Source organism: Macrotis lagotis, chromosome 1, assembly GCF_037893015.1.
Source record: "Macrotis lagotis isolate mMagLag1 chromosome 1, bilby.v1.9.chrom.fasta, whole genome shotgun sequence".
In the NCBI taxonomy this organism is placed as follows: Eukaryota; Metazoa; Chordata; class Mammalia; order Peramelemorphia; family Peramelidae; genus Macrotis; species Macrotis lagotis.
In genome coordinates, this window is record NC_133658.1 from 431822942 (window position 1) to 431841555 (window position 18614).

An 18614-nucleotide genomic window follows, 5' to 3' on the forward strand; every position below is an offset into this window, starting at 1 on the left:
TTCGGACCCAGGTGCTCCTGGCTCAAGGGCCAATGCTCTGTCAGCCACCCAACCGCCCCTACTAATATTACTGTTTTATTTTATTTTGGTCTTTTTTTTCCTTTTCCTTTTTGGTTTTTGCAGGGCAGTAGGGTTGGGGTGGCTGGCATGTCACACAGCTGGGTGATTGTTGGGTGTACAGGGATATAGGCTCGGGTGCTCCTGGCTCCAGGGCTGGTGCTCCGTCCACTGCGTCACCTGGCCATACCTACAATTATTACTATTATTTTTTAAATCTTTTTCTCTCCCCTTTACTTTATTGCTCAAGCAAGTCTATATTTTTTTGGAGGAGGGGGTATTTTGTTTACTCTTAAACATGAATATTTTATTAATGTATATAAAAAAACATTATTTGTACAAAATGAGAATAAAATAAATATTAAATTAAAAAAAAAAGAAATCTACACATCAGTATCAGGAATACTGAAAATGCCACCCAAACCTCCATTTGTAACCATATATGATTATTTCCTTAAAACTTTTAGGGTTTCTCCCAATAAGAAGAGAGTTAATTCTACTTACCAGACTTAGATCTTCCATGACCTGCATTTGAAGCAATAGTGAGAGACTGTGGCTTTACTGGATCACCTGGTACAGAATAGTTCCCAGCACTAGGAACTTGTATATAAGGTCCCACGGCTGCAATTCTGCCAGATGCACTCAAGGATGATTGTGGCGATGATGTTCCATTAACCCGATTTAACTATATTAAAAAAGAAAAGAGAAGGAATGATTAGCATGAACGCAGAGCTAAGAGAAATCAAGATAATTCTACTGATGAACCGCCCCACACTAACAGTGGCCATTTCATATTTAGGAATTAATGTACAACCAAGAATATTAAGTAATAAATATTAGGACATATCAAGATTTGCATGAGGATATTACCTAACAATACAAAATAAAATTCCTTTTGGGAATTATAATGGGAGAAAGATATTATAAAAACTGAAGAGTCTTCTCTTAAAATTAAATCAGTAATAGAAGTATACAATTACAAGCACAATTTATATTTTCCTTAGTATTTTTAAATTTTACTTTTATTTGTACTCTTGTTACTGTTTGTATATTTGAATTCTTATAATGATTTTTAAATGAACATTTTTTTTTAAAAAGAACAGTTCTAAAGAAAAACTCCCCAATGATCCAATATTGGTCACTGGTTATGATTATGAAATTATTATTTCTTTACTACATAGAACTATACATCTATCTTCATTTACTGCAAAATACTCTACATTTATAAGCAACAACATGATAGGATAAAATAATATCTCATTTGAGTCACATAACTGCTTAGGAACAGAAAGATCTACAGGTATCAAATCTCTAAAAATGAGAACCACTTCTCTCTCTTCATAATGGTATAACATAAATTTATTGATAACTGAAAAATCAACAGGAATGTGCATCTTAAAAAACCACATAGATAAGTTATTAATCATAAAAAAATTAAAAAGGCAATCTTCCAAATAAACTCTTGAAAGTTAATCAATGATATTGAAGTCTGTTTTCTAATTTTTTTTAAATGAATACAGACACTTGAGAACACTTTGAAAATTATTTCAAATCATAAAGAAAACCAAAGTTTGGGCAAGGGTCAAATGGCAATAATATATAGAAAACTAGTAGCTAACTTGCTCAGCAGCCTGCAGTTATATAGTCCATTTCAACTTTTCCAGTCTTTAGGACTAAATCTCCTAATCTAACCAAATCTCCTAATTTTCCTTTTCTTTCCTTCTCCATTTTTCCCCTGTATACCACTATAGCTACTCCAAAGAAAAAAAAGCTGTTGGAATTTTAGAGTTGATACTATTGCATATAACCTGACAGTCTGCATTTTTAATTTGTCTCTATAGCAAAGAGGAAGGGAGGGGAAGAAACAAATAATTGTGGGTAGGGGGTGTTATAGAGGTTAGTGAGGTCTAAGCAGGCAAATTCTTAAGTTAGCAGGCCCCTTTTTGCTTTGACAAGAACTACCTTATCAGCTAAGCAAAGAAATATCATCTATGTAAGGATATTAGACATTCATTACTTAGACTATCCTGATTTAGTCATAACAAACAATATTTTTTGAGTAGTGTATTTGAAAATTGAATAAGTTGTCTGGCAGAAGAAAATATGAGGATATAGCCTATCAAATGATGATAAATTGATCATTTGATTACTTTCATCCTCTTCATCATCAGAATCTATATCCATCCCTTTAATACAATATTTTGACCATTGATATCAACTTCAAACCAGAAAGCTGATGCAATATGATGTCTGCCTGGTGAAACACATACAACATTGTATCTGCCTATAATTCTCATTCCAGAGTCAAAAGGCATATCTGCCCAAAGCTAGATCTTTTCAAATTTAAATTTAACATCTTCAGAACCAAGAAAGACACTGCAAATATCAAGTTAACATTATCTTTCCCTTCTCCCTCCCTGAAAGACTGAACCCATGTCACAGACTCTACTTGGACAAAAATATTGGAATCAATACAATCCCTTTTTACATGGAGACTAACTCCAACAACATCAATTTTCAGGTTTTTTTTTTGAACATTCATGGAACAGCCTACCAGTTTTAAGACTTGAACAGATTTATCACAAGACAACAGAGAGCTTTGGAGACATTAGTGACAATTCACAAAAACAACTTTGCCCCACCTCACCATAAAAAGTCATCATCCATACTGTGGTTGGCAGCATACTTTAAACTGTGCAATTTGTTTGCATGGATTTGCATAGATTATCCTCTCTGGAGGCACTTTAAGATTCAGTATGAATTGGTTTTTCAGTCTTAGTACAATCATATACTCTTCCTATAGTAGCAAGTATCATCATTATAGGCAAGTGTTTGAGAGCATACAGAAGAGTTACTCAAGAAGGAGCTTTGCAAAGCTCAGATAATTTCTTTAGATTTCCCCAAGGCTAATGACAGAAGGCATGTGCATTATCAGAAGAAAAATTTTCTGTCCTTTTTTTTAGTCTAGAATAGCCTTACCTATTAGCTAATAGCTTTCATTAAGGAAATCATAATCAAATGTGTCATTGCTAATGCTGTTCATGGTTTTTGGAATCCCTCAAAAGCACAAGTCACCTTAATGGCCATGGACTGAGTAAGCAGACATCATGAAAATGTTGACAAAAAGAATTTGAAAATGTAAGCCTCTTCCTGCAGACTCCATCCTCATTCTCCACCTTCCTGCCATCCAGAGAAGCAATGCTAAGCCCCCAAGCTGAGAGGGCACGTGAGCTGGTGGCAGAACAACTACTTGTGGTGGAAGCTGAGGGGGTTTGGCCTTACTAATACTTTCCTAGGAACAAGGATATTAACGACCTGGGTGTCACTAATTCTTTCCAGTTACTCCAAACAAGAGGAACCAAAAATAAAAGAACTGGTCCTCGGTGCCAAGCAGTATCTATGAATCTCTTCCAGGCATTGCATTTGTTGACAGAGAAGAAAGATACCAAGGAAGAAAAAATTAAAAAGGGGACCAATTACCAGGGAAGAGAAAGGTCTACATGTGTGCAAGTCAGAGGAGAGGAGCAACACAGGGTGCCCTTTTTAGCCAGTGGTTTTTAATGCCAACTTTGCTCTCAGGCTCTGCTACTGAACTTTCAGATTTTGTCAAGTTTCCTAGGTCATGTGTTTTTCATGATTTTTACTAACAAGGGGTCTGAGGGATAATTTAGACAAAATTTGGAGATGGGTCTTTTGGAAAAGTTTATCTTACAGGAATGTTTTCTTTTTGACGTGCCTGAATTTTTTTCCCATAAAGGCGTTCACGCAGCTCATTAATTCGTTTGTCCATCATGGCAACCTCCATATTACGTTTATTTAAAAGTTCCTTCTGTTGTTGGAGTTTAGAATTCTGTTCTTGATTAAGCTGATTTCGAATCTGAAAAAAAATACTATTTCAATTAAATTTTAATTAATTAAAATGTTTATTATCCATGAAAAGTAAACAAAAATATATATTTTAAGTTCAGGTATATAGCATGACTACATGACTACATTAGGTCCAGGTACATATCCACCCAAATATAACTTGCAAACTGACTGCTTCATACCTACATAAATGGAAGCCTAAAGATTCTTTAGGAAGACATCTCTAAGTACTCACATAGTTCATAAAACACAAGGCAAGCATGGAAAATATGATCTACATATTTGTTGTAATTTTCACACACTGAACTGTCTGGTAGACTGAACCATGTGAAACTATAACAGAATTCCTTTTGCCAGTCAATCTGCTCATTTATTATATAAGGTTGAAGTGCCTCATCCTGACTCTCACTGTCCATGCAAAAGATCCAATGCTAGATAAATTGCACTGTATTTAGGAAGTCTATCTAAATGACACTCATTTGGGACAGCTGGTGACCGGCCCTGTCTTGCTACTTCCTTTTGCTATGCCGCTTATTTTAATTCATTTCAACAAACACTTATTAAGTACCTACAATTGTAGCAAAGTACTGGAAATAAAAAAAATGAAAAATGACATAGTTGTTCACTAAAAATTATAACTCAATTTGCAAATTATGATAAACATTTCATGAAAAACAAATGATAAAGCAATTAATTTTAAGTAATTGACTTTCAAGAAAATTTCTCAAAATTTACAATTGAATAATTTAGTAGCTGATGTTTCATAGGCTAGAGTCATATAAAAATTTAGTTTACCAAGTTTTAGTTTACACAGAGACTTTAGTACATATAGTTTTATATTTTTACATAGCTAATGAGTAAATCAGAGAGAAAGCATGGCATTTTATAGAGCTGGCCTGGGAATCTGGAAGAGCAGGGCTCTATTGCTACGTTTGATCCATATTATTTGGATGATTCTAGGCTACTCACTTCATCTATCTATCAGGGCCTCAGGCCAATCTCACTAGGACTCTGAGTTTCAGACAAAGGGAATTTCTACATTCAGAGTACCCATATTAGTGAAATCAGAAATCGGGCCCAAACAAACTCAAGAAAATCCATCAGATTCAGTTATTCTACAAAAAACACCTGTGAGAACTTGTTGATAAGTGAGCTTTGCTCCTGGCTTTGAGCTCCAGTACACTCATCTTCTTCAGCATCCCTCACTGCACAGTCAAACTCCAACATGTTACCTGAAGCTCTTGATATAAACGTTTCAACTCCACAGCAGCAGGTCCACTCAATCTGCCATTATATGACTGGAATCCATTGAGTTTCCCTTTCTTTAAATCCTCTAGCTGTTGACTGAGTTGATCCACTCTTAGAATTGCAGTTTGTACCTCCTGCTTCTTTTCCTGGAACATGGCACTGAACCTTTCAATTTCAGCAGCTGTAATAGCCCCATCCCCAAGTAAAAAATTATTCAATTAAAATGATGTAATTAAAAAAAAGAACTCAAGTTTCAAAGGTAATTTTATGGAAGCAAAGAAGATTATTTAAAATATATGAATCAAGTAACTATATTACCACTGACAATTCAACTTCCTAATCTCAATGTATTTGGTACAACCTTATGCACATATTTCGTCGTAATTCTAGATTTTTTTTCTGATATTAAAATTTGTTCTACTTTTGATAATTAGCCTTTCCTTAAAGAAATGCCCATTAGTGATACAGGGAGATCAGTCTAAAAAGCATAGTTGTATCAAATCAAAATATTGAGTCACACCATGAAAAAATTTAGAGAAAATGGAAAATAACAGCTTTCACAATAACAGATATTAAAGAATCATCAGGTACAGAGTAGAAAGAGAATAAAATGCAAAATATACTTGAATGTACAAAATCTGAAGTATTTCTACATAAAATGCAGCTAGACTAAGAAAATGAGATTATATAGGAGGAATGGGAGGTTTAGAGGAGAGACTTTATGCCTGATCAGAGTCTGACATCCAAAATCTGAAAGGAATTGACAAATAAAATTGAACCATTCTGTCCAATCCTGAGAGGGGTCACAAAAGAATACAACTATTAATTACCATACAAAATCCCTTATGAGCAAGGAAATAAAATTAAAATTCTGAAGTATCATCACACATCCATTAAGCTAATAAAAATAGGAAAATGCATTGCTGACAAAATTATGGAAAGCAAGCATATTAATTCACAGTGAGGGAAACTGAATTGGCTCAGCCTTATAGAAAGCAATCTTAAATTATACAAATTATTCATATAACCTTACTTCAGTGACTTCCCAACTAGGACCATAAGGATGATACAGAAAACCAAAGATTTATATGCACAAAAATGTTCCTAACACCATAATTTATGTTAACAAAACCCTGTAAACAAAGTATGTCCAATAACTGAGGAACTGCTGAACTATGAATGTAATAGAATATTACTATACCATAAGAAATGAGAAGGATTCAGAGAAACTTGTGAAATTTATATGGAAAAAATGCAAAAAAAGAGCAAAAGGGCAATTTACACAAAGGACTAATTACAACAATGTGTTCAATATGGATAGGAATTAGATCTGCAATTTCATTTGTATAGGGAACTCCTGGGAAATCAAGTTTCTACTACAGAAGCAGGTCAGTAGCCCCCTTTCTCTATAGCTCATAGACATAGTAATACACCAAAGCACTAGGAGATTAAGTGATCTGCCTAGTAGCACATATTAGAGGAGGGTACTTAAAGCAAGTCTTCCTGACCTTGAAGCTGGCTTTCTACCTATTACACTGTCAACACGGAGAGACAAAACTGCTTCATGTTAGTACCAACGACAAATGGTAACAATTCTAATAAGAAAATGTTGAGATTCTGTCTAAAAGGTAGACCAAAGTAAGGAATCTAAGAATACATTCAATGACTGTTAAGTTTTGGAATGATTTTAGGAGACTATTTTGAGATGAAAGGATCTTAGAAATGGCCAAGTCCAAACCCCTTATTTTACCAATAAAAAGGCCCAGAAAAGTAATGTGACTTGTCCAAAATCAGAAAGGTAATAAATCATACAGCCAGGAGGCAAACTCCAAATTTATCCTACTACAGTATGTTACATAATGCTCATCACTAGTTTCACTAAAAAAATAAAAGAGGAAAAAGAAATTTAGCATTTAATTTAAATTTTTTTTAAATTTATTTAAGGCAATGGGGTTAAGTGACTTGCCCGAGGTCACACAGTTAGACAATTATTATGTGTCCAGGGTCACATTTGAACTCAGGTCCTCCTGACTACAAGGTCGGTCTGTATCTACTGCACCACCTAGCTGCCCCTCTAAGTTCACTTTAAAGAAATAAGTCAAAAAAAAAAAAAAAAAAAGAAAGAAAGAAAGAAAACACTTGGTCCATGGTGCCTCTGAATTAGAAAACATGATACATACACAGGTTGCCATTCATGATTTTGCTATAGTCCACCTGGCCTCTCATGGCACGGATTTTTTTCAGCTTATTCTCCTGGGCCTCGACTCTTTCTTTAAGTTTTTGGAGTTTTTCACTTTCAGAAATAGACTGCTGCTGGCGACGTTCTTGTTGCTTTAGAAAATGCAATCGCTGCTCCTAACAAAGAGAAAAAAGTCTAACAATAATATTTTTCTAAGTTAATTAAATTATTATTTATACAACAAATGACACAATCAATTTCAGGATCAATTCTACATATTAAAGAAATGCCTCAAGGATTATTGGATATGTATTGGAGTACACAAAAAACTGAATTATTTATTATAGGTACAAGATAAGAACAATTTTAAGAATTAGATACAAGCTGATCTGTGGAATACAGTGAACGCAGAATAACAATTGTTATTCTTTTTTTTAAAAAAAAAAGTCCAAAGAGAATATTATATTAAATACAGTCAATCCCAACTTTTATATTCATATAATCTATCAAAACAGTCATTCGTTATAATACATCTGCTAAGTTTCCTCTAACATTGATTTCCTGCTCTTAGTAACACATTTCCTGCTGTTACAAAATAGTTCCCAAAACATTGCTCAGTTTCCCAAAGGAAATGAAGTACTGAGAATTTTAGATTCAAAAAGAAAAGATCCTCTACAAGTATAACTTCTAATATTCTAAGAACCTCTAAAAAAATAAGAGTGTATCTTTTGTTCTAGATGAGTTCCTGAAGAGGTTAGTAAATATAATTTGCACTTGCTTTATATTTTTATAAGAGCATAATCCTTTTGTAATACAAAGCACAAAATATGTACGTTGGTAGTGGTAAATGACAACATTAGCAATCAGCAAGAATGGAAAAGTTTTACCATTATATCAAAATCTGCTTCAGGACAATATCAATGCTAAAAGTTCAATCACCTTAAGTACATCAAATACATGAATCTGACAAATCAACTACTTTACACATTTTAAAAAACTGTACTAAAATTTCTTATATCCTATGTACTATGGACTCTGTCTATATGAGGTAAAGAGAAAATGTTTAATAAGTAGAATATTTCTGCTTAATTCACAGAATTTTTCAATGCTAAAAATCTAGGGCATTTTAAAAAATTAAGTTACTCCAAAGTCACTAATTATTCTTTTTTCAAATAATAATATTTGTCCTTCATTCTCAAAGAATACCATGATATTGGGGAAGTGATGGTATGACAAGCTCAGGAATTGAATTTGAGTGAGTGGTAAGTCTCCAGTCTCTCTTTCTCCTCCAGAGTCATCTGAGTCCAGTGGTCAGATATGAATCAGAACAACTAGAGCTGACCCTGGATGCGAGACAATCAGGATTAAATGACTTGCCCAAGGTCACACAGCTAGTAAGTGTCTGAGGCCAAATTTGAACTCAGGTCCTCCTAATATCAGGGCCAATGCTCTAATCATTGCCAGGTCACAGTCTGGGGCCCCCAGTCTCAAGAAAAGGAGCAGAAGCACAACAGTTTATTGCCGGCAGCAGAGCAGGAACCCTCCTCACAGTTCAAGGACAGAAAAGAGTGCTTGTGGTCATGCACAGACCAAAGCACAAACCAGGAGAGCAGTCATAGTTTCTCATCCATAAGACCTTGAAGGAATCGATAACTTCCAGATCCCTGGAGGGTATCCCTTAAAATAGCTACAAAAACCCTCAAAAGTTTGGGAGCGTGTCCTTCATTCCAGATGCAAAGCCTCGCCTTAACAAAGAGTTAAAATCAAGTCATAGGCTGGAGAAATGAGCATACAACAGAAGAAAAAAATCCAACCTTTACCATTACTTTGGTCCTATGGAAAATCAAAATACACACTCAGAAGATGATAAAGTCAAAGCTTCTGCATCCAAAGCCTTCAAGAAAAGCATGAATTGGTTTCAGGCTATGGAAGAGCTCAAAAAAGATTTTGAAAATCAAGTAAGGGAGGTAGAGGGAAAATTGGAAAGAGAAACAAGAGTGATGTGAGAAAATCATGAAAACTGAAATCAATGATTTGGTGAAGGAGCACAAGAAATATTCAAGAAAATAACAACTTAAAAACCTGTTTGGATCAAATCGAAAAAAGGAGTTCAAAAAGTCAATGAGGAGAATGCCTTAAAACAGGAGAACTGGTCAATAGGAAAGTAGATGTAAAAGTTCTCTGAAGAAAAGAATTCCTTAAAATGTAGAATGGAGCTAATTTGTGAGAAATCAAGAAGCAGTAAAACAAAACCAAAAGAATAAAAAACTAGAAGAAAATATGAAATAACTCACTGGAAAAACAACTGACCTAGAAAAACCAGATCTAGAAGAAATAATTTAAAACTTACTGGACTACCTGAAAATCATGACCGAAAGAGTCTAGACAACATTTTTCAAGAAATTCTGCAGGAAACCTGCCCTGATATCCCAGAATCAGTAAAATAGAAATCGAAAGAATCCGATTGATAACCTCCTGAAAGAGATCCCAAAATGAAAACTCCTAAAAATGTTGTAGCCAAATTTCAGAACTCCTACGTCAAGGAGAAAATATTACAAGCAGCGAGAAAGAAACAATTCAAATATCATGAAGCTGCAGTCAGCATAACACAAGGGACCCACATTAAGGGATTGTAGGACTTAGATTATTATGATAAGGCAAGGCAAAAGAGCTTGGATTACAAGTAAGAATCAACTACCCAGCAAAACTGAATATACGCTTTCAGGAGAAAAGATAGATATTCAAGGAAATAGACTTTCAAACTTTCTTGATGAAATGAACAGAGCTGAACAGAAAGTCTGTTCTTCAAGTACAGGACTCAAATGAAATACAGAGAAAGTGGAAAGGAAGGGTAACTCATGAGGGACTTGATGTTGAACTACTTGTATTCCTGCATGGGAAGGTAATACTGATAACTAACTCATATGAACCTTCTCCATTTATTAGGGCAGTCAGAAGAGCATATATAGACAAGGAAAAAAAGGGAGCTGAATTTGAAGGTATAATATATTTTTAGAATAAATGGGGGAGAAGGAATATACTGGAAGAAAGGGAAAGGAGAAGTAAAATGGGGTAAGTTATTTAACATAAAGTAAGCAAGAAAAAGCTTTTATAGTAGAGTGGAAGAGGGGGAAGGTGAGGCAGAGTGAATGAGCCTTACTGTCATTAGAATTGGCTCAGAGAATAACATAAACACTCAACTGGGTATAAAAATCTACCTTAATCTAGAGGAAAATGGAGAAAAGAGATGGAAGAAAAGGGACAAGGTGGGAGGATGTAGCTCATAGAAGGGAGGAGAGAAGATCTTGGGAGAGAATAATCAGATGAAATACACCTTTGAGAAGGGACAGGGTGAAAGGAGAGAAAGAATAGAATAAGGGAAGGGGAAGAATAGAATGCAAAGAAATATAGTTAATAATAGTAACTATGTGGTGGGTAGGTGGGGGAGATACTGAAAGCCAGGGCAGCTTGATGGTACAGTGGATAGAGAACTGGCCCTGGAGTCAGGAGGACCTATGTTCAAATCCTGCCTCAGACACTTAATAATTACCTAGCTGTGTGACCTTGGGCAAGTCACTTAACTCCATTGCCTTGCAAAAACAAGAAAGTTATTGACAGAAGAAATGTGGATTGGAACAATTGTAAGGTACCTATTAAATTGGGTAATAGAACAGAAGGAAAAATATGACAAATGTTGGAAGGGATATAGGGAAAAGCATTGATGCATTATTGGAGTTGTGAAATAATTCAACAATTCTGTAGAGCAATCTGGAACCATGCCCAAAGAATTATAAAACAATGTCTACCTTTGGCCTAGTGATGCCATCGCCTTATTTTTCTTGAGGTTTCGTGTGTGTGTGTGTGTGTGTGTGTGTGTGTGTGTAGGGCAGGAGAAGGATTATGTTTACTTTTAGAACATAATTATTGTAGTAATGTTTTTCATGGCTATACGTTTTTAACCTACACCAAGTAACTTGCTTTCTCAAGGAGGGGGGAAAATGTAGAGAATTTGGAACTCAAAGTTTTGGAAGTAAATGTTGAAACTTATTTTTTGTTTGTAGCTGGGGGGGGTAAAAATTAAAAATAAATAAAAAAAATTTTAAAAAGAAATGACTATGACAAGGAGAGAAAATTTATTTCAGAGACAAAAAGAAAGTTACAAAATGGTAAGAAAAAAAGACCTGTTTTAGTTCTAATGGTCAGATGCAGTCCTAAGGACCATTACTCTGTCATATCAGTGATGGTAGGAATACTTGCCACTATGCTACAATGTATGTGTATTGAGCATAATCAATAACACTGATCACAACAGAAAGTAAGTTATTATAGGTATTAGAGTCTTTTCCCTATTTTCATTTCAAAATTTACCTTGGCAACCAACATTTGCTGTTGATTTTCAATTTGCTGCTGCTGCCGAGCAGCCATATCCTGGAGTTCTGAAAGTGTAAGTTCAACCCGGGGATTCCCAACCTGAAAAGAAAAGAACAATCATATTCATCAGAAGTATTACTCCAACTGCTTAAAACGAAGATACACTATAGACTTTGGTATTCTTAAATTAAAGCAGGCCTTCCAGTAGATTCCTCATGGGAAAAATACATTTTTTTCCAAAGATTGTACCCAAATGCATGATTGTGGTGATTAAATATGAAAAAGAGTAAAATATTCCCATTAAAAGGTGAATAATAGATACTATAAGCAGAAATTCTAACAAACATTCCTGACTCAGCAAAAATTTCAAAACTTCATAAGATGTGATATTTTTGTTTTAGGCTATCAAAAAGTTACTTCCCAAGGTTTTTGGCTAATTTAAGATGCCAAAAAATTTTAAATATCTAAGTTCTTAAAATCAGTATTCAACTCTCAGTGTAAATTTTCAATTTCAAGAAAGAGAAGGGGCGGCTAGGTGGCGTAGTGGATTAAAGCACCGGCCCTGGAGTCAGGAGTACCTGGGTTCAAATCCAAAAACCTTCAAAAGAGAGAGAGAGAGAGAGAGAGAGAAGTATGCTTAACACTACTAAATACAAAATAGAAGGTGTTTTGTCCTGTGGTAGGAAAAAACTTAAAAGCTCTGCTTCTAAACAAACTTCTCAAAAATGAGATAATAAAAAAAAAATTATGCAAAAAACTTTATAAAACTAAGCAAATCATAATAAAATATATTACAGAATTAAGTCACATTTGAAGTAAATATAAGATCTAATAGGCTTCAAAACTGCAGCTGATATTTTGGGGAAGAGACTTCTTCTGAATATATCACACATACCTCCCACTTCCATTCATATATCCCCCTTCAATTTATATACTTTGCCCATAAAGCCAATTTTTAAGATTACAACTCATTTATGATTCATAAAGTGCTGATGAATATGACTTGTTTTAAAGCAGGGAAATCACTTCATGTTAACATTTATTTATAGGAATAAATACAAAAACCAATGATTATTCAAACAGCACAACTCATTATCCTTAATGGCCTATTGTCTAATGGTCATCCGTCTCCGTCTCCCTCTCCCTCTCCGTCTCCCTCTCCGTCTCCCTCTCCCTCTCCCTCTCCCTCTCCCTCTCCCTCTCCCTCTCCCTCTCCCTCTCCCTCTCCCTCTCCCTCTCCCTCCCTCTCTCTCTCAGTTTTTGCAAGGCAATGTAGTTAAGTGGCTTGCCTAAGGCCAAACAGCTAGGTAATTATTAAGTGTCTGAGGCAGATTTGAACTCAGGTACTCCTGACTCCAGGGCCTGTGATCTATCCACTGCACCACCTAGCTGCCCCTCCCATCTCCATTTCTGCACATCTCATAACAAATTCATGTAACTGCTGTCACACCCAGCTCTTTGAAATATTTTTAATATCTGCAGTAGCTTTGGAGTCTAAGAATTCACAATTTAAAATTACATACAGAACTTTAGATTTGTACAACTTAGTCTCAATACAATCTCCCTCTCAGAGGCAGATAGAGCGCTGGATCTGGAATCTGGAAGACCTGAATTCAAATTCTTCCTTAGACCCTTACTAGCTGTGTGATCCTAGGCAAGTCTGCAAACCTTTTTTTTCCCCTCAGTTTCCTCAAATGTAAAATGAGGATCATAATAGTATACCTCCCAGGGTGCTTGTAAGGATCAAATCAAATAATATCTGTAAAGAGTATAGCACACTGACTGGCACACAGTAAGTTAAACTTAAATCTGGGCTTGTTTTCTTCCTTAAATGTTTCCCTAATCTATGTAATGATAAAAATCCTTGAAAGCTTACTCAGTCTGAGATCATCTACAAAAATAGAAATTTCCAACTACCTATACAGCGATCTCCACTTAAGGAGAGACAGTTTTACTCCAAATAAAAAGGAAAAGCTAGAGCTGTAGTAAGACTGAAAGTCTAGTTCTATTTTTAATATTAATATAAAGATACTGGTTTTAGAAAACATTCCAAATGTGGTCTACACATATTAAGACTATTATTCTTCCCTAATTCTGAATATTATTAAGCTGCTCAATGTAGCCAAGAATTGTATTTCTGTATGACTGCCATTTCAAACCAATGACCAGAAAATGTCCTTTACAGGAAATATTATCTAAATATGCTTTCTATACTATCAAGTGCAAAAACCGATTTTTTGACCCAAGTATATAAATTTACATTTATTCCTTTTAAATCTCATTTTATTTATTAAGACCATTGTTCTAAGATAAAGTCTTGTAAAATGACTGTCATCCATTATATTAGCTATCCTTCCAAGTTTCTACAAATCTAACAGTATTTCCCCTCAAAATATGAGTTCCTATAATAGTCTCCAATAATTTTCTAAAACAACAAAACTTGTCTTTAAACTTTTAAAAAAATTTTCAACTCATGATTTGAGTTGTAAAGCTATTTTTGATTAGAGAAAAACAATTTCACTTAATAAATAGTTCATTTTTTATATTTTACTTTCAATAAGCTATTTTTGAAAGATTCAAGATAAGTACAAATATCACTAGTGACTCATAATATCAAAAAGGATTAGGAGGAACATAATATAGGCAGTATGCTGAGACGCTGAGACAGAAATCTAGAATAAAGACTAAAAAAGAATTCAGATATTTTTTAATGTACAGAAGAGAACCTCAGGAAGGACAAAAAGAATCATAGACATGCAGAACATCTATGAAAAATTATATACTGAATCTCTTAAATAGAAAGTCATGCATAAGTTTTAAATGCATGCTCCTCTTTTTCTGTTTTACCATGTAAATTTTTAAAAAAATTAACTTTATTTGATGTTTGTTAAGCTTAGAATTTTAAAAAAACTTTATTAGAAAACAAAGAATTAAAAGGGGAAAATAAGCCATGTTTAAGTAACAGAATCTGTGAGCAAGATAGATTTTTAACTCAACTTGAAAAACTTTAAAAAATAACGTGATTATATTTTAAATATGAGCAAAATACTCCTTTCCTTCAAAAAACAAAACAAAAAAACAAAATCACAATCTTCCTGGTGCTTTCCACAGACAGTTTAATGATGAAGGTTAATAGTCATGCTGAAATGTCAAAATTACTGAGATCCTTTAAAATAGACAAATAACATTCACTCACTTTATCATCATCTGAAATTCTCCAGATGACATGAGAAGTATCAATAGACTCTGGTTGCCACTCTAACAACATAGTCATTTTACTCAGTTTCTTCCTTACTATCTATATCCAAATATATTTCCTTGTAATATTCAACATACATAGTTCCTTTGGGAACTATACAATCACATTCAAAATTATATCCAAATTATTAAATGACCTGAAACGGCCACTGCTTTTCCTTTTGGAGGTTAAAGAGCAAGTCTCCCAATATGAAAAGAACAAAAAAGAGGAAGGAAAAACTTTCACAAGATTATAACAAATTCTCTAATATTTCTTTCAGCACAGACTTTTTTTTGTTTTTGTTTTGTTTTGTGTTTGTTTTTTAGTTTTTCCAAGACAATGGGGTTAAGTGGCTTGCCCAAGGCCACACAGCTAATTATTAGGTGTATGAGGCTGGATTTGAACTCAAGTACTCCTGACTCCAGGGCCTATCTGCTCTATCTACTGGCCACTTAGCCTCCCCTCAGCACTGACTCTGGAGAAGTACAAGAGACAAAAAAGAATTAGCACTGCCAATGAAACTGTCAGTTATTCATGGAAATAATTCTGTTGTCAAGAGTTTGAGTGGCTCTAGTCTAAAAACATTGCTCTCTATCATAATGCTGTCTAGTCTGTTTCACTTAAGATCTAAATTATGCTGACTTGATTGCTCTAAAAGAAAAACATACTTCTTTACAACCACTATGGAAAGGAAAAGGACAATAATCATCTTGTCTACTCCTCTAAAAACTCACAAACACAAAAGCAACAGTGATAAATTCACAGAATTCTCCTGATTTTACATTTCTAAGTAGAAACTAATGATTACACACTATATGTTGGCACTATAAAAATTTACTGTACCCATAATAGATTTGGGTATATGTTTGTAATGTATATGGTACACACATATCAGATGTGTCAGTAGTTGTATGTGTATAACACACACACACACACACACACACACAACACACACAACACACACCTAAGACAATTTGTTATACTTCTTCATTTATCTACCTAAATCCTTTTTGATTTAAATATAACTAATGATACTTTGAGACACCACTTTCTCTTGGGGTAAAATCCCATGAATGCAGTATTACTATTACAAAAGGAACATCCTTCTGGCCTAATAAAACAACCTATTACACTTTACAGGAAAAAGCCTTGAACTAGGAAAAATGGCTCAAAAAATCATCTTAACCAAGCAGTTAGGAACATAACATGGGAAGCAAAATATAACAGATAGATTGAGTGGTACATATTAGTAACCTCACAACAGTCAAAAAAGAGCTGACTTGGCAGTTCCTCTGAGAAGAGATTATGAAAAAAGAGACAAACTACTCAGGAAGGCTGGAGTAGCACTAGCACACAGCTCCGTGTGTGTGAATGCATGTGTGTGGGAGGGGTGCAGGTGTGTGTGTGTGTGTGTGTGTGTGTGTGTACACTCACTGGATGAATAAATAAAATGCTGGTCACTGATACTGCTTTGGAAAGACCTGCAAAAGGAGTGAAAAACAAGGACTTCCATTGCTTAAAGTACTGTTTTTAAGGACTTGTTCAGTTTTTCTAGTTGTGTCCAATTCTTTGGGTCTATTCATGAGATTTTCATAGCAAAGATTCTGGAGTGGTTTGCCATTTCCCTCTCCAATTCATTTTTCAAATGAGGAAACTGGGCTAAGTGACTTACCCAGGGTCACACGGGTAAGTAAGTTTCTGAGGCCAGAACAGAGGCCCTGAATTCTATCCACTGCACTACATAGCTTCCCTGGTTTATAAGACAATATCACATAATTCCACATTTGGGGTATGACTTCCTGGGGTCAGGTAACATGGGTTTAACTCCCAATTCAGACACTTACTACTTGTATGAGATTTGTCCATGTTCACCCAAAAAGTTGCCAGAAATTGTCTACTGTCTACCTAACCTACTAGAAGTCTTCCTCATATTCTCCAGTCATGAAGGTGCAACAATAAAATGTTCTTTACTATTGTTCTATTAGAAACTAGGAGGGATAGAAATTCAAGTCTGCAAAGATTTATATGAACTGATGCTGAGCAAGATGAACAGAATGAGAAGAACACTGTACACCCTAATAGCAACATGGGGGCAATGATCAACCTTGATGGACTCGTTCATTCCATCAGTACAACAATCAGGCACAATTGGGGGCTGCCTGCAATGGAGAATACCATCTGTATCCAGAGAAAGAATTGTGGAGTTCGAAGAAAGACCAAAGGCTATTACCTTTAATTTAAAAAAAAACCCCGTTATCCTATTATGTAATTTTGCTATGTCTTAAACTTTATTTTCTTCCTTAAGGATATGATTACTCTCTCAACACATTCAATTTTGATCAATGTATAGCATGGAAACAATGTAAAGACTATCATACTGCCTCCTGAGGGTGGGGGGTGGGGTGGGGGAGGGAAGCAAGATTGGGGGAAAAATTCTAAAATAAAAAAAAAATTTAAATAAATAAAAACAATAGAACATTCTTGTTATGGAAAGGGAAACAAGGACAAAAAATGGTAGGAGGAATGAGAGAGGGGAACAGTGTAAGAGAGAAGGGAGGGAGAGACAGAAAAGAGACAAACTGCTCATAAACAGATGGGCACAAATAACGTATCTTCTTATTATTTACCGAGAAGCTACATTACTAGCCCTATATTCAGCTTTGTCATTGTAATTCTAGAACTGTGGCTGCTTGGACTGGTGAGTGTGAGAGCACAAAGTAACATGGTTCACTCTATTAAGGGGTCCCATAATAAATCTTTCCTCCCCCACCATTTTCATCTTGCTCTGCAGAAATTCTTCTATCCCAGCCCCACCCCCAATACAAGATCTTAGGGAAATGAAGAAAGGCCAGCGGAAAGGGGGGCATAGAAAAGTACCTAGAAGGAAAAGACCCTAAAACTCAGAGAGACATAGAACCTCTGAGGAGAATATGATTTGGTCTCCAGCACAAAAAAAAAAGGCTTCCTTGAAGAAATCATGAAGGAATTTAAAAATCAATTGGGAAAATTTGGGAAAAGAAACCCAAGAGAAGGTTAACACCTTGCAACAAGAAAACAAATCCTGGAAAAATACAAAAAGAAAATAATTTTCTCCAAACCTCAACTGGTCAAATGGAAAACTCTTACAAAAACAGAATTGACCAATTGGAAAAGGAATTGCAAAAGGTAAATGAAGAAAATTCTTCCCTAAAAAAAAAAAAATGAAGTCTGTGAAAACCAATGACTTCATGAGACAAGAATCTGTTAAACAAAACAAAAAAAGTGGAAAAAAATAGAAATGTAAAATACCTCATCAACAAAACCATTGACCTCGATAATATAACAAGGAGAGATAACCTAAAAATTATTGGTCTTCCTGAACAAATTGAAGAGGAAAAAAAGTCTGTATTCAATATTACAGGATTTGGTAATGGAAAACTGCCCTGATATCATGGAACTAGAGGGCAAAATAGTTATTGAAAGAATACATCATAGGGCAGCTAGGTGGCTCAGTGGATAGAGCACCAGCCCTGGAGTCAGGAGTACCTGAGTTCAAATCTGGTCTCAGACACTTAATAATTACCTAGCTGTGTGGCCTTGGGCAAGCCACTTAATTTCATTTGCCTTGCAAAAACCTAAAAAAAAAAAAAAAATACACCATCCCCTCCAGAAAGG

General features: G+C 34.9%; 1 protein-coding gene across 5 annotated transcripts in view; it reads right to left on the reverse strand.

Annotated features, from left to right (window-relative positions):
• Positions 1–18614, reverse strand: part of PPP1R13B (protein phosphatase 1 regulatory subunit 13B) — a 122350-nt gene that overhangs the window by 23209 nt on the left and 80527 nt on the right. For 4 of the 5 annotated variants that reach the window (XM_074213212.1, XM_074213211.1, XM_074213210.1 and 1 more), the window contains exons 5-9: positions 11720–11821; positions 7353–7527; positions 5157–5353; positions 3770–3934; positions 562–742 (exon numbers count right to left, since the gene is read on the reverse strand). In XM_074213212.1, coding sequence (XP_074069313.1) covers positions 562–742; positions 3770–3934; positions 5157–5353; positions 7353–7527; positions 11720–11821 — 820 coding nt within the window. The remainder of the gene's footprint in view (positions 1–561; positions 743–3769; positions 3935–5156; positions 5354–7352; positions 7528–11719; positions 11822–18614) is intronic. The other variant, XM_074213213.1, reaches the window with a different exon arrangement.